Source organism: Microcaecilia unicolor, chromosome 3 (assembly GCF_901765095.1).
Source record: "Microcaecilia unicolor chromosome 3, aMicUni1.1, whole genome shotgun sequence".
Lineage (NCBI taxonomy): Eukaryota > Metazoa > Chordata > Amphibia > Gymnophiona > Siphonopidae > Microcaecilia > Microcaecilia unicolor.
In genome coordinates this window covers 361,684,499-361,698,537 of record NC_044033.1, presented here as the reverse complement: position 1 = coordinate 361,698,537, position 14,039 = coordinate 361,684,499, and the positions used below count along the sequence as shown (strand labels likewise).

Below are 14,039 nucleotides of genomic sequence, written 5' to 3'. Positions count from 1 at the left end.
TCGCTGTATCTCAAAAAAGATATAGTGCAATTATAAAAGGTTCAAAGAAGAGCGACCAAAATGATAAAGGGGATGGAACTCCTCTCGTATAAGGAAAGGCAAAGAGGTTAGGGCTCTTCAGCTTGGAAAAGAGACAGATGAGGGGAGATATGATTGAGGTCTATAAAATTCTGAGTTGTGTAGAACGAGTAGAAGTAAATCGATTTTTTACTTGTTCAAACAGAACAAAGACTAGGGGACACTTGAGTAAGTTACATGGAAATACTTTTAAAACAAATAGGAGGAAATATTTTTTACTCCAGAAATAGTTAAGCCCTGGAACTTTTTGTCAGAGGATGTAGTAACCGTGGTTAGCATATCTGGGTTTAAAAAAGGTTTGGACAAGTTCCTAGAGGAAAAGTCCATAGTCTGCTATTGAGACAGACATGGGGAAGCAACTGCTTGCCCCAGGATTGGTAGCATAGCATGTTGCTGCTAATTGGGTTTCTGCCAGGTACTTGTGACCTGGCTTGGCCACTGTTTGGAAAACAGGATACTGGGCTAGATGGACCATTGGTCTGACACAGTATGGCTACTTTTTATGTTCTTATGTATGTACAAATTTTCCTTCTTAACAGACTGAATCTTGGAAAAGACATCTGGAAAATATTTATGCTATTAACATGCTATTCTATCAATCTCTTTACAAATAGCTTGTTTCTGTCAGAAGGTAGCATAAAGGTGTAGAGGAGTAGCCTAACAGTGCAGTGGGTTGAGAATCTGGGGAACTGGGTTCAAATCCTGCTGCAGTCTAATGGCTATCCTGGGGAACAGGGTTCAATTTCCACTGTAGCTCCTTGTGATCCTGGGCAAGTCACTTAACCCTCCATTGCCCCAGGTACAAAATAACCTTAGATTGTGAGCCCACTAGACACAGAAAAGTACATGCAATAGTATATATAAACCGCTTTGACTGTATCTACAGAAAGGCAGTGTATCAAGTGTGGAATAAAACATAAAGAAACATTAGGGCCTTGCAGTGGACATGACATGTTTGGTATTCTGCTAAGTGGAATTTTCATTTGGATTAGTGGACTATAAATTTCCATGAAATAAACAAACTGCTTTAGATCAGAATGTGGGCCAGGCCTTGATAAAGTTCATTCTTCTTTCTGACTGTAATCAGAGGCCTATTTTGGTGATATATGTGGAAGTGGGTATCTCATGTTCCATAAGAATGTTATGTTGTATTATGTTAGACAATGTACATTATTTGTTTTATGTAATTATAGCGCTTTGAACTTTTATTAGCAAAAGCGGTATATCAAATCCCAAATAAATATAAACATATGAGATGGACAAGTGATAATATTCGCAAGTCAAAGATGTCACTTTAAAATGATTATAAAGCAATAACAAAATTTCACATTGACAGCTGCTTCGTAATTATTGCAACTGTCTGGCTTGTACATTTCATTCATAAGGGAAGTTTCTCCTACTGTCAGCACTAAAATGTTTCCAGTACCTTTAAATATGAAAGGTTTGGCTCCAGTGATAGTACTGGAATGTTTGTGTATGTCCTAATGTGTTTGTTTATGAGTAAGTTATTTGAAATACTGTCTGGCTGAAGAAAAGATGAGATAAAAAGTGAGGTAATCCACACACCTGCATTTTTCATGTATTTGTCCAGCAAGTTCTGAAGCTCTTGCTCCTTGTCATTGTTGAACTGGGTCTCCATAGCTAGAAGAATATATTCATCTAGCAACATGCGAATCAGGTGGAAAGACCCTGAGAAAAGGAGATCGAGGAGGGATATCAGAGAGAAAAAGAGTTATGTAATGATGTTATCTCTGTGACCATCTCTCAATACTCACAAGCGACAAGTGAAACAAACAATTGTTAGACTTTAAATGACCTGACAAGATCAACAAGGGATAGTACCTAACGGCTAGGCCTAATCTTTGCCATGGCCCACTGAGTTCCATGTATTTACTGGCCTTTGAACTATTTAGTCATTCTTGACATCAAAGAATGATCATGATGGAAGTGAGGCAGCCTTTATGCTTGAAGAGGGCTCATGCTGGAGGTAGATAAAGGCCTAACTTGAACAGAATGATCCTGGCTTTGCTTTGGTTGTGTTTACCTTGTATTCAAACTATATACTGTGACCAAACTAGAAACTTGAGAAAACATACAATATTAAAGTTACAATCTTACATTATACATGAAATGGTAAGGGAACAACAAAGAAATGTACTTGTTCTCTCAATGTGCTGCTTCTCTACTCTACAAACTTTGGGCCTCTTTTTCTAAACTGCGCTAGAGAGTCCCAGTTCGGCAAATGGGCTGTGTTGCATTTGCCATGCGGAAAACACTAGTGCAGTTTAGTAAAAGAGGAACTATATTTTTAAAAAATCTTGTAAAATCAGAATTTTGTTTTCCATTGCCTGGAAGAAAGAAAATTGAACCTTAATATATGGGGGGAAAAAAACCCCTAAAAGAAATATAACCATTGTGAAGGAGATATGCAGAAAAGGGAACAGTTTTCCAAAGTATTAATTTACCAAAGCTTGATGCATTGTTCAGTGTGAGAGTGTGCATTACTCGAGCACCAAAAAAGCTCCACTTCAAAAGGAAGTCCTGAGCCCGCTTCTTCAGAGATCGGCCATTTTGTTTACTTGTCTGAAAATGAAGAAAGAGCATAGGCTGAAAAAAGCAATTGTGTGAAAATAATGATGTGGCACTGCCATAATACACCCCATGTAATAATTCCTGTCATTTAGTGAATGGTCTCATTTCCAAAGCATGGCAAACCTCCAAAACAAGTGAGAGATAAAAAAACGACTTCAAAACTAGATGGAGCCTTCACAAAACTGTGATGTTTTAATGAATTTTATTGACAAGAAAATTTTAAAGTATATCTATACGCTGGAGATGAAAATCTTTGCTCTTTTGGAACAAACAATTATAGGGGCCCTTTTACTAAGGCGCGCTGAAAAATGGCCTGCACTGGTGCAGGCATGTGTTTTGGATGTGTGCAGGTCCATTTTTCAGCCCGCCTGCAAAAAAAAAAGCCTTTTTTGGGGGTACAAAAATGGTCGTGCAGCAAAATTGAAACGTGTCCATTTTTGGCCTGAGACCTTACCACCACCCATTGACTTACTGGTAAGGTCTCACATGTTAACCGAGCAGTAATCAGCACGCGCACACTGCCCATTACCACCGGATAAGTACCACGCGGTAGAAAAGTTCTATTGCGTGTTTTGCACGCATGCCAAAAATAGAATTATCGCCTGGGGCATGTGGCAGTTCCAATTTGATGTGCGTTGTACATGTATAGGCACCTATGCGCCTTAGTAAAAGGGTCCCGTAGTGAGCTGCTAGACACAGACACAGATCCTAACAATGAAGTGACTATGGTCCATCTTGTAATAAGTTAATAACCATATAAACATATTGCAATGGAAAACTAACCATTCATTACCAGCCAGGGATTTATATAAGCACATTTTATTCTTTCCAAAAATACTAAGACTTGGGGACATGCAATGAAACTACTAAGTAGTAAATTTAAAACAATCCAGAGAAAATATTTCTTCACGCAATGTGTAATTAAACTCTGGAATTCATTGCCAGAGAGTGTGGTAAAAACAGTTAGCTTAGAAGGATTTTTCAAAGGTGTGGATAATTTCCTTAAATTTTTTTTTTAAGTCCGTAAGACATTATTAAGATGGATTTGGGAAAATCCACTGTTAATTTCTAGATAAGCAGCATAAAATCTGTTTTACTGTTCTGGGATCTTACCAGGTACTTGGATTGGGCATTGTTGAAAGAAGATGCTGGGCTTGATGGACCTTCGGTCTGTTCCAGTATGGCAATGCTTATGTTCCTATGTAGTTCTGTTCTTTGAGCGCATCAGAACTAACTATGTGGCCTTTTTACTAAGCTGCATTAGGTGCTAATGCACACCTAACACAGTTTAAAATGGCATACTGCAGAACATGCTCAGGTCCTGTGGTAACTGTTAAATCTGTGTGCACTAATCATGCGCTAAGAGATATTTTTTGAGGGGTGTGTCGGGGTGGAGTATGAACATTTCTGCAGTAAACAAAGCTAGATTCTACATAGGGTAGGGTTACCATATGGCTCCAGAAAAAGGAGGATGGATTGAGCCAGCCGGGTTTTACTTTCATTGCTTTCAAAGCAATGGAAGTAAAACCCGGCTGGCTCAATCCGTCCTCCTTTTTCTGGAGCCATATGGTAACCCTATACATAGGATGGCAAAAATATCAGCGACAAAAATGCACTATTCTATAAGCCATACTTAAAGTTAGGTGCAGTTTATAGAATAGCACATCCAGTAATCACAACTAACTTTGGGCATGGCCATTTACACTAACTGAAATGTGGTGCAAATGTACATGCCTAAATTAGGCACATAGCATCATTATTCTATATCAACACACATTAATTTTAGGAGTGTCCCTGTTACACCCATGACCCTCCCTTTTCTGCTCCCCCTTTTTCAGATCATGTGTAAATTATAGGCGTGCATCCCACACCTAAATGTATGCATGTAAATGCTAATTAAGTCTAATTAGTTGCAATAATCGCTTGTTAAAAAGCCAGTTATTGGCACTAACTAGCTCGTTATTTAGCGACTTTTATAGAATTAGGGGGTTAGTGCAGCTTTATTACTGAGAGAAGGAACTCACAGAGAGCGAGAAAGAGATAGAAAAAGAGTCTTCAAATGAGTGTGCCACACTCCAAATATGTGAGAGAAGAGGCTCATTGTTTGAGAATGAGAGAGCCTTCAAATGAATGTGATATACTCCAAATGAGTGAGAGTAGAGGCTCACAGTATGAGAGTGAGAGAGCCTTCAAATGAGTGTGTCACACTCCAAATGAGTGAGACTTGCCATCTCTGAATACTTAAATACTACTAATAATACTTGATTATGTTTGTTGTTTTGATGTCCTATTGGAACTGCAGGCTATAAATGAACTGAAGCGGGAGGCTAATGGGCAGATTACAGGTTCTATGAATGATTAACTCTCATTTCGGTTAATCTTTCATTGATAGTACAGTTTTATCTTGCTGGCAAACCATCTCTGAAAACCAAAATCTTTTCACTGAGACTGTAGATGTTGAATGGGCAACACACATATCTGCTTTGATAGCAGTCTCTGATCTGTCTTAATATATTAGGTATGACCATAGTGATCATTTTACCTTCCCTTTTATTCCAGTAAGACCTTGAAAAAAATGGCTGGGTGAGTTGTAGAATAAAAAATCAACTTCACACCATTTTAAATGTAGATTATTCCAAACAGATATTTCCGATGACCTGTTTTATGTTAGAAACTCAAAAATGTCTGTATGTGGGAAAAAGTAAAATGTACCTTGATAACTCTTTGCTCTACCACATTATCCAGCCATTCAATGAAGGACTCCACAGTGGCATTCTTCTTGAGCAGGTCTTTTAGATCTTGGAACACTGTAATAGAGTCATCTTTACCATGTAAAAAGGAAAAGAAAAGGTTGCACTCTCTAATGTAAGAACATAACACAGTCTGTGATATTTTGTGCACACTGAAAAAAAGGGGAAACGACCCTTTGACAGTTTTACAGGCTTACCAATAAAATGATATTTGCCAAGTCTAGTAGCTCCTTTGTGTAAATAAGCAACACGAGAGAAGTTCTCTGTCTTTGCTTGCATTGGTGTGTTTTGGTGTATTCCAAAAGGGGATAGGGGGATGGGATTTGATATACCATCTTTCTGTGTTTACAATCAAAGTGGTTTACATATTAAATATGGGTAATTATTTTATACCTGGGGCAATGGAGGGTTAAGTGACTTGCCTGAGTCACAAGGAGTTGCAGTGGGAATCAAACATTGTTCCTCTGGGTTATCAAGCCACTGTTCTAACCATTAGGCTACTCTGTCATTATTTTGCCCTATAGTCAACAAAACAATATAGCCATTCAAAATGTTTGAGGCCTGAAGAAAGCATTTGACCATATTTTCATGAAATATAAAATTTCCCCAGTCATGTGGAGGGTAATTTTACCTAGGAGAACAAGTAGGCACCTACTGTATATCTATTTTATAAAGACGCATAGGTGCCTGTTTACTAAATTGCACTAAGCTGTTAGTTTGTGAATTAGCATGCGCTAATTGTTAGCAAACAAGCATGGCAACCATTACCACACTATCCACAGAGGTGGTGGAACCAAAAAATCCCACAATGAAGTACAAAACAAGAACAGAGTGGGAAACGGATAACAGCTCTTCACTAACAAACCATGGAACACCCAAGGGTTGATTAGTCGCATCACTGACAGTGCATCTGATTGGACATTATAGAAGACATCCTCTAAAGGTCTTTCTAAAGACCAACTTACTGCAACCTAATTTGCGATGTTGATCCAGAAATACTTGACATTGGACCCAGACCATTAGCACTAGAATCCTGAAGGAGGCACGTTCAATCGAAACATGCTGCCGTGTTGAGTCTTTAGCAACTATCAATAAAGAGTTTTTTCAACCCTTGGGTATTCCACGGTTTGTCAGTGAAAAGCCATCAACCATTATCACACTGTCATGACAGCCCACACGCTAACTGCACAGTCTGCTTTGGGCAGAAAATGATTAGGTTGTAGCCTGGGAATGGGCATGCACACCGTAATTTACTGACAGAACAACAAAATGGGATTGTACAAGTAGTCTTCCAAAACAAGTCTAAAAGGAGTCTCCGAAGATTGAGACAGAGGTTACACTTTATTGGAGAATCAAACTGAATAATGACTTAGTGCATATTCCAGTACCAAACTTTGAGTACAAGAACTTACACCAACCAAAACCTGGTGTAAATCCTGGCATGAAACTTGGTCGTGCAGCCCCCAAATTCTATAGCACTGCACATAATTCTTTGGAACACCCTTGACCTGCTGAGGCCCTCCCATAGCCACACCCCAGTTTGGGCTGCGTGTGAGAGGATTTGGAAACTTATCTTTATAGAATCACATGTAATCAAATCTGCACGCAAATCCAAATTAGAGCCAATTCATGCCAACAATTGTTAACAACCCATTATTGATTGTTAATAGCTCATTAATTAATTTATTTGCACACAGATCTCAGGATCATGCACAATTTTGGGCACCCAAATTTGGGTGGCATTTATAGAATCTGGGCGTATGTCTTTATAAAATAACAGCACAAAATCAGCCAAAACCATGGTTCTTCTGCAGCCAGATACATTTATATGTAATTATATGTAGTTGAAGTATGCATTTAGGTGAATATTTTATAACCTACAAACATATTTCACAATTCTACCAGTGCTCCACACAAATTCCTTCTTCAAACATGTCTACACTCAGGCGCTGTACAAGTATACAGTGCTTGTCATAATGCTGACATGGACCGAAAAGATAAACGCACAGACACAAAACCATCTAGCATGTGGCCATGTTAAAAAAAAAAGAAAGACATTTTTCTGTTTCAAAAATGCGTATATTTCCTATTCGGATTTGGGATGTTTAGCACAAAATGTCCAAAGTCTGACTTAGACATCATATCGAAAATGCCCCTCCACATATATAAGTAAGTATTAAGATGTGTATAATGAACTACCTGGAGATTGTAGTCCTTAGGTGATTGATCTTTCTGAGTATCTGAGCTCAATTCCCAATGACTTATGGGACCCTTGTGGTTTGCTTGGCTGCTCTATGCATGCCCAATGTGGGCTTACCACTTGCTAAACAGGAAGTACCACTGGGCTACCGCAGCAGCCCGGTGGTACTTCCCACCCCTAGTGCACCGTCATCCAGTGCTACAAAAATATATTTATTTTTGTACAAAATATATTTATTTTTGTAGGGCCGGAGTGTACCTGGTGGTAATCAGGCAGTGCCACATGGTGCCCGGATACCGCCGGGTTAGCGCAGCAGCCCTTACCGCCATCTCAATGGGTGGCTGTAAGGGCTCCTCCTGAAATGGCCACGTGGCAACTGCTTTACTTGCCACAAGGCCATTTCCTGCAGTAAAAGGAGGCCTCGGTGCATGTGAAAAACACACACCGACGCCAGCGCAGGCCCCCTTTTGCTGCAGCTTGGTAAAAGGGGCCCCAGATGCACTAACTGTTTAGTGTAGGAATGGCCACTCTCTGCCCCTGACACACTCTCTCAAAAAAAACTAGAAATATTTTTTAGTGTGCAGTTAGCGCATGCAGATTCCAGATTACCGCAGGACGCCTGAGTGTGTCCCCACTAAATGGGAAGTGGTAAGTGCTCCCACATTATTATTATTTTTTTTTTTTAATGGCAGCTCACTAATGCTAACATTAGTGCATGGGTAGAAATTCTACAATTAGAAAAATGCCTATTTTATGGCCATGCTTAATGCGTGGGGAAAGTGCTACATTAGGGAGCGCTAAGTCCATTTACTAGTACAGCTTAATAAAAGGGCCCCTTAGTAAATGGGGTCCAGGGCCGTGCCAACACGGTAAGCGAGGTAAGCATGGCAGGAGGGCGCCGTCCTCTGGGAGGCGCCCCGCCGTGCAATGCTTACCTCGCCCTCCCGCATCCCAACTGCCCGCCCTCTTCTCCCCCCCAACAAGAGCCCTTTGAAATTTACCTCCATCCGGCAGCGAAGGCACAACGTCAGTGAAGGAGGCGGCACTCCCAACATCTCTACTAGTCTTCCCTTTGCTCAGTGTTCCGCCTTCTTCTGACATCAAGGAAATGACGTCAGAAGAAGACGGGACATTGAGCAAAGGGAAGACTAGTAGAGACGTCGGGAGCGCCGCCTCCTTCACTGACGCTGCGCCTTCGCTGCCGGACAGAGGTAAATTTAAAAGGGATCTTGGGGGGGGAGAAGAGGGCGGGCAGTTGGGACATGGGAGCGGGAGGGCACCGATCATTTTCACGGGGGGGGGGGGGAGGGGGTGCGTGCACGCCAACTGTTCATCTGCAGGGGGGGCGCCAACTGATCTACTGCAGGGGGGCACCACAGACCCTTGGCACGGCCCTGATGGGGTCCTAAGTATGGTATTGAAGACCAGGAGTTTTTTTTGGGAAGATAGAATTAAGAGAGATTTTGCTGTAGTTTTGCTGTATCTTCACATGTTCAGCAGGCACAGTTTTACAAAAAAGCTGATGAATCATCTAGGTGAGACTGACTAGCTCAGAACTGAATGATGACCATTAATATATACTGCACTTTCACTTTACTGATGTTCTTGGACAGCAGCTGGAAGCCTCCACTGTTCTTCACTATCACTCAGGAGATGGTTATCACTCCATATCTCCCAGTGTAGTTTGCCAGTATGTCTGCATACAATCCACACATGGTGTTAAGGACAATAGCGTCATAGTTTTAATGATTAAAGAGCTGTGGTTGACCTGAAAAGAAAAATGTCTCACCTTGATATATCAGACCATAGTACTATTGCTGAACCCTGTACCCTGGAAAGAAACAAGTGTGTTTGTTTTAGGGGAGGAGGGGGAAGAGAATGGAAGGCTGGGAGTGTGCCTGGCGAGGACATCACCATAGAAATCCAAGTTCCCTGGACAGCAGTCAGTACCACTAAAGGACCAATGCTAAAACTTAGTACACAATCAACCAAACGCAAAAAGAAGTAGAACAGAATAAAATGAAGGTGAGAGTTACATATTGGAATCTCAAAAATTAAGGAAGGGAAACCATAGATCTCATTTTAATATGAATTAGTGCATAGCAGCTTTTAAAGAATTGTCAGTACTATATAGTAGGTTTTATCATGCATATGTTTATGTTTATTAAGTACCTGATATACTAACAATGAGGAATATCAAAATAGTTATTTAAACAGAGTAGCTATAAAGGAGAAGTGGAATACAACTCACTGAGAGGAAACTAGTCAGCCAGCGGCGATCAGCGTTTTGCTGACTACCGTCAGTGTTATTCCCAGAAATCCAATACTGGGCCATGTCTGTGATCTAGCAATGAATTTATGGGTATATGGGAGTGGCAAAAGCATAGCTGGTTAACTGTGATATTCATCACTTAGTCGGCTATGGTGAATCACATTGTCACGGTCCTACTGTGACTCCGGTTCTGGATTGCGCTGATGGCGCGCAGTGGGAGAAGCAGTCCATCATGGGGCCTGCAATATCTATTTATTTATTTATGTATTGCATTTGTATCCCACATTTTCCCACCTCTTTGCGGGCTCAGTATGGCTTACAATAAGATATGAATAATGGAAATACATTTGTTACAACTTGGTTATGGGTTACATTGTACAAGTTATGTGAGACCATCGAAGTATCGTTAGGAGTATAACAATGGGACATCAACATTGAAACATTGGAAAGAGACAATGGGAAGCTTAAAGGGCAGTATTAAGACACAAAGACATATGGTGTACATATTTCTGTGAGTAAATGTATGAGTGATGTGGAATTACGGGGGATGAGGGTCAGAAGTGGATGTATGATGCATTGATGATCAGTGAGTGTAGACTCTATGTGTTTTGGTTCTTTCCATAAATTGTTTCAAACAGATGGGTCTTCAATAATTTGCGGAAGGAAGCTTGTTCATAAATCATTCTTAAGTTGCGCGGCAGTGTATTCCAAAGCTGTGTGCTCATGTGAGAAAAGGTTGACGCGTGTAGCGTCTTGTATTTCACGCCCTTGCAATTAGGGAAGTGGAGGTTGAGGTATGTTTGGGATGATCTTTTAGCATTTCTGGGTGGTAGGTCTATCAACTCGGACATGTAGGCTGGGGCTTCACCGTGAATGATCTTGTGGACTATTGTGCATACCTTAAAAGTGACGCGTTCCTTAAATGGAAGCCAGTGTAGTTTCTTTAGTAGTGGTGTTGCCCTTTCATATTTTGGTTTTCCGAAGATGAGTCTGGCTGCTGTGTTCTGGGCTGTTTGAAGTTTCCTCAGTATTTGCTCTTTGCAGCCTGCGTATAGTGAGTTGCAGTAATCCAGATGGCTGAGGACAAGGGATTGTACTAGGTTGCGAAAGACGAATCTTGGGAAGAATGGTCTTATCCTTTTCAATTTCCACATGCAGTAGAACATCTTCTTGGTTGTGTTGTTTGCGTGAGTTTCGAGTGTTAGGTGGTGGTCAATAGTGACTCCAAGGATTTTTAGCGTTTCTGAGATTGGAAGGTTTAGGTTTGGTGTGTTTATCGCGTTGAATTCATTTGTGTTAGCATGTCCCTGATGATGCCAGACACTGAAGATGGGATTTAACCCGGTCAGCTCCCAGTCCAGATGCTCTTGCGTCATTAGCTGCCCTATCTGCTATCATGCTGCTGTGGGTCTTGACACGCCTTTGCTGTTTGTGTGAATGGGTTCCAGCTGCCTTCTGTCTGCTTGCCAGAGTGGGTTCCAGTAAAGCCTTGCTTCTTGAGAGAATGGGTTCCTACAAACGCCTTGCTTTCTGTGTGAGTGGGTTCCAGCGCAGCATCATGCTGCTTGTGTGTGGGTTCCAGCGTAGCATCTTGCTGCTTGTAAGTGGGTTCCAGTATAAGCCTTGCTTCTTGTGTGAATGGGTTCCAGTAAAAGCCTTGCATCTTGTGTAAATGGGTTCTAGTGCAAGCATGCTCAGTTTCACTTAAAGGAATGTGCAGGATGTGCCGGACGTCAGGACTCACAGCACAGATAAGAGAAAGCGCCGGAGACCAGTGCTGAAGAAGATTAAGGCTGGCGGTGGTTGGGGACCCCTGCCAGCAAAGGTACCTTGCGGCGGCAGGTCGAAAGTGGTGAGGGAGGGTCCGCAAGGCAGGGGAGGGTCAAAAGTAGAGGGGGCCAGAACTAAATCTGTGGGGGCCCATGCTCCCGTGGCCCCACCTAGCTACACCCCTGTGTGCTAGTAATTTATGAAGGTACACAAAGGGTGGGGGTGACAAAAGGAAGCAAGGGAATTCAAAATGTCACCCCCAGCAAAAACATGACAGCAGTGGTGAAGGTAATGTTAATATAGAAAAACATCTGAACAACTCAACACATGGAACGTTGTATGCACAAATGCTTATAGTCTAATAAAAATATTCAAGATTTGCAAATCCTGATGTTTGAGGCAGACTTCTATATTGTTGCTATTAGAGAGACATGGTTCAATGATTACCACGAATGGGATGAGACCATACTGGGCTATAATCTTTTTAGGAAGGATAGGAAGGCCGAAGAGGTGGCGGAGTGGCCATGTGTGTGAAAAACAATATCAGAGCAGTTGAAATGCAGGGAACTTGGGGAAAGAAGTAATTTGGATCATCCTGGTGTCCCGTTTGTGGCCGTGCCACCCTTCAGACTTACCCTGTTTCTGGGAGTCAGTGTCTGTGCTGGCTTCTGCTTGTCTCTGTGTCTGTGTCTGTCTTAGGTTCTCTCTGGCTCTGTGTGCTGATTGCCCTACGGAACCTCACCTGTGTGGGCTTTGCCTCTTCCAAGATGGCTGCCGCCTCTTCGTCTCTGCCAGTTTCCAAGATGGCTCCCGCTGTTCCTTCCTATGGGATGACTGCTCTGTGTGTCAAGCCTCTGTTTGGTTGCAAGGTGATTGCTGCACCTGTGGCTCTGGTGTTGATGGGCTTTATTAGTCACCTGAAGACTAGAGCCTTGGCCTTTGTATCTAATCACATCTCATCTAAAGGTCCTGGTGTATAGAGTGCTCTGTACCCGGTGTCAGTGTTTGCTCTGTGTGAGTTTCTATGTTTGTTTGACTAGCTAGCTTAGGCACCGTGTAGCTTATAGCCTGTGTATAGCTTTGCTAGTGTTCTATGTTTGTTTGACTAGCTAGCTTAGGCACCGTGTAGCTTATAGCCTGTGTATAGCTTTGCTAGTGTTCTATGTTTGTTTGACTAGCTAGCTTAGGCACCGTGTAGCTTATAGCCTGTGTATAGCTTTGCTAGTGTTCTATGTTTGTTTGACTAGCTAGCTTAGGCACCGTGTAGCTTATAGCCTGTGTATAGCTTTGCTAGTGTTTTATGGTTGTTTGACTAGCTAGCTTAGGCACCGTCTGGCTTGTTGCCTGTGCCTAGCTCTTCTAGTTCTCTGTGTTTGTTTCCAAGGTATGACTAGTTAGCTAAGGCACCGTGTGGCTTGTTGCCTGTGCATAGCTTTACTAGTTCTATGTGTTTGTTTCCTAGGTATGACTAGTTAGCTTAGGCACCGTCTGGCTTGTTGCCTGTGCATAGCTCTACTAGTTCTCTATGTTGGTTTCCAAGGTAGGACTAGTCAGCTTAGGCACCGTCTGGCTGGTTGCCTGTGCCTAGCTCCACTAGTTCTCTATGTTTGTTTCCAAGGTATGACTAGTTAGCTTAGGCACCGTCTGGCTTGTTGCCTGTGCATAGCTCTGCTAGTTCCCCGTGATTGTTCCCCATGCCAGCTAGCTGTCCGGTTAGCTATTTCCAAGACTATGTTTGTTCCTCGTGTCAGCTAGCCGTCCTGCTAAGCTATTTCCAAGACCATGTTTGTTCCTCGTGTCAGTTAGCCGTCCTGCTAGCCATTTCCAAGTCTGTGTTTGTTTCTAGTGTTAGACTAGCCGCCTTGCTAGCCACTATTCCAAGATTGTGTTTGTTCCTAGAGTGAGCCTAGCCGCCCTTGCTAGCCACTATTCCAAGACTGTGTTTGTTCTTAGTGTAGACTAGCCAGCTTAGGCCCCGCTGGCTTGTAGCCTGTGTCAAGCCTTGCTAGTCTTCTGCGTTTGGGTCCAAGGCATGACTTGTTAGCTGGGGCACAGCTTAGTTGTTAGCTGGTGTATAGCCTTCCAAGTCTCCTGAGTTTGCTCTGTGTATGTTCCTGTGTATGACTGGGTTGCCCGGGTACAGTGTCCCTATGAGCCTGGGTCCAGCTTACTAGTCATTGTGTTGATTCCTGCTGACTGCCAGAACCCGGATAGTTCCTGCTTGTCTGCCTTGCCTTCGCCTAGGTGCCCGGGGGCACCCCTGGATCTTCACTCCTGCTGCTCCTGTAAGTCCTACCGGCTGCCAGAACCTGAAGGCCCAACCCGAGGGGGTAGGCAGTCAAGTGTAGGTGAAGACTAGGTCCAGGGGGTTCCAGTT

The 14,039-nt window shown here is 42.4% G+C and overlaps 1 protein-coding gene across 1 annotated transcript in view; it reads right to left on the bottom strand.

The window, feature by feature from the left end:
- RFX6 (regulatory factor X6) overlaps window positions 1-14,039 on the bottom strand; it is a 180,315-nt gene that overhangs the window by 19,525 nt on the left and 146,751 nt on the right. Inside the window, exons 13-15 of the mRNA XM_030195524.1 lie at window positions 5,383-5,492; window positions 2,544-2,661; window positions 1,645-1,767 (exon numbers count right to left, since the gene is read on the bottom strand). Coding sequence (XP_030051384.1) covers window positions 1,645-1,767; window positions 2,544-2,661; window positions 5,383-5,492 — 351 coding nt within the window. The remainder of the gene's footprint in view (window positions 1-1,644; window positions 1,768-2,543; window positions 2,662-5,382; window positions 5,493-14,039) is intronic.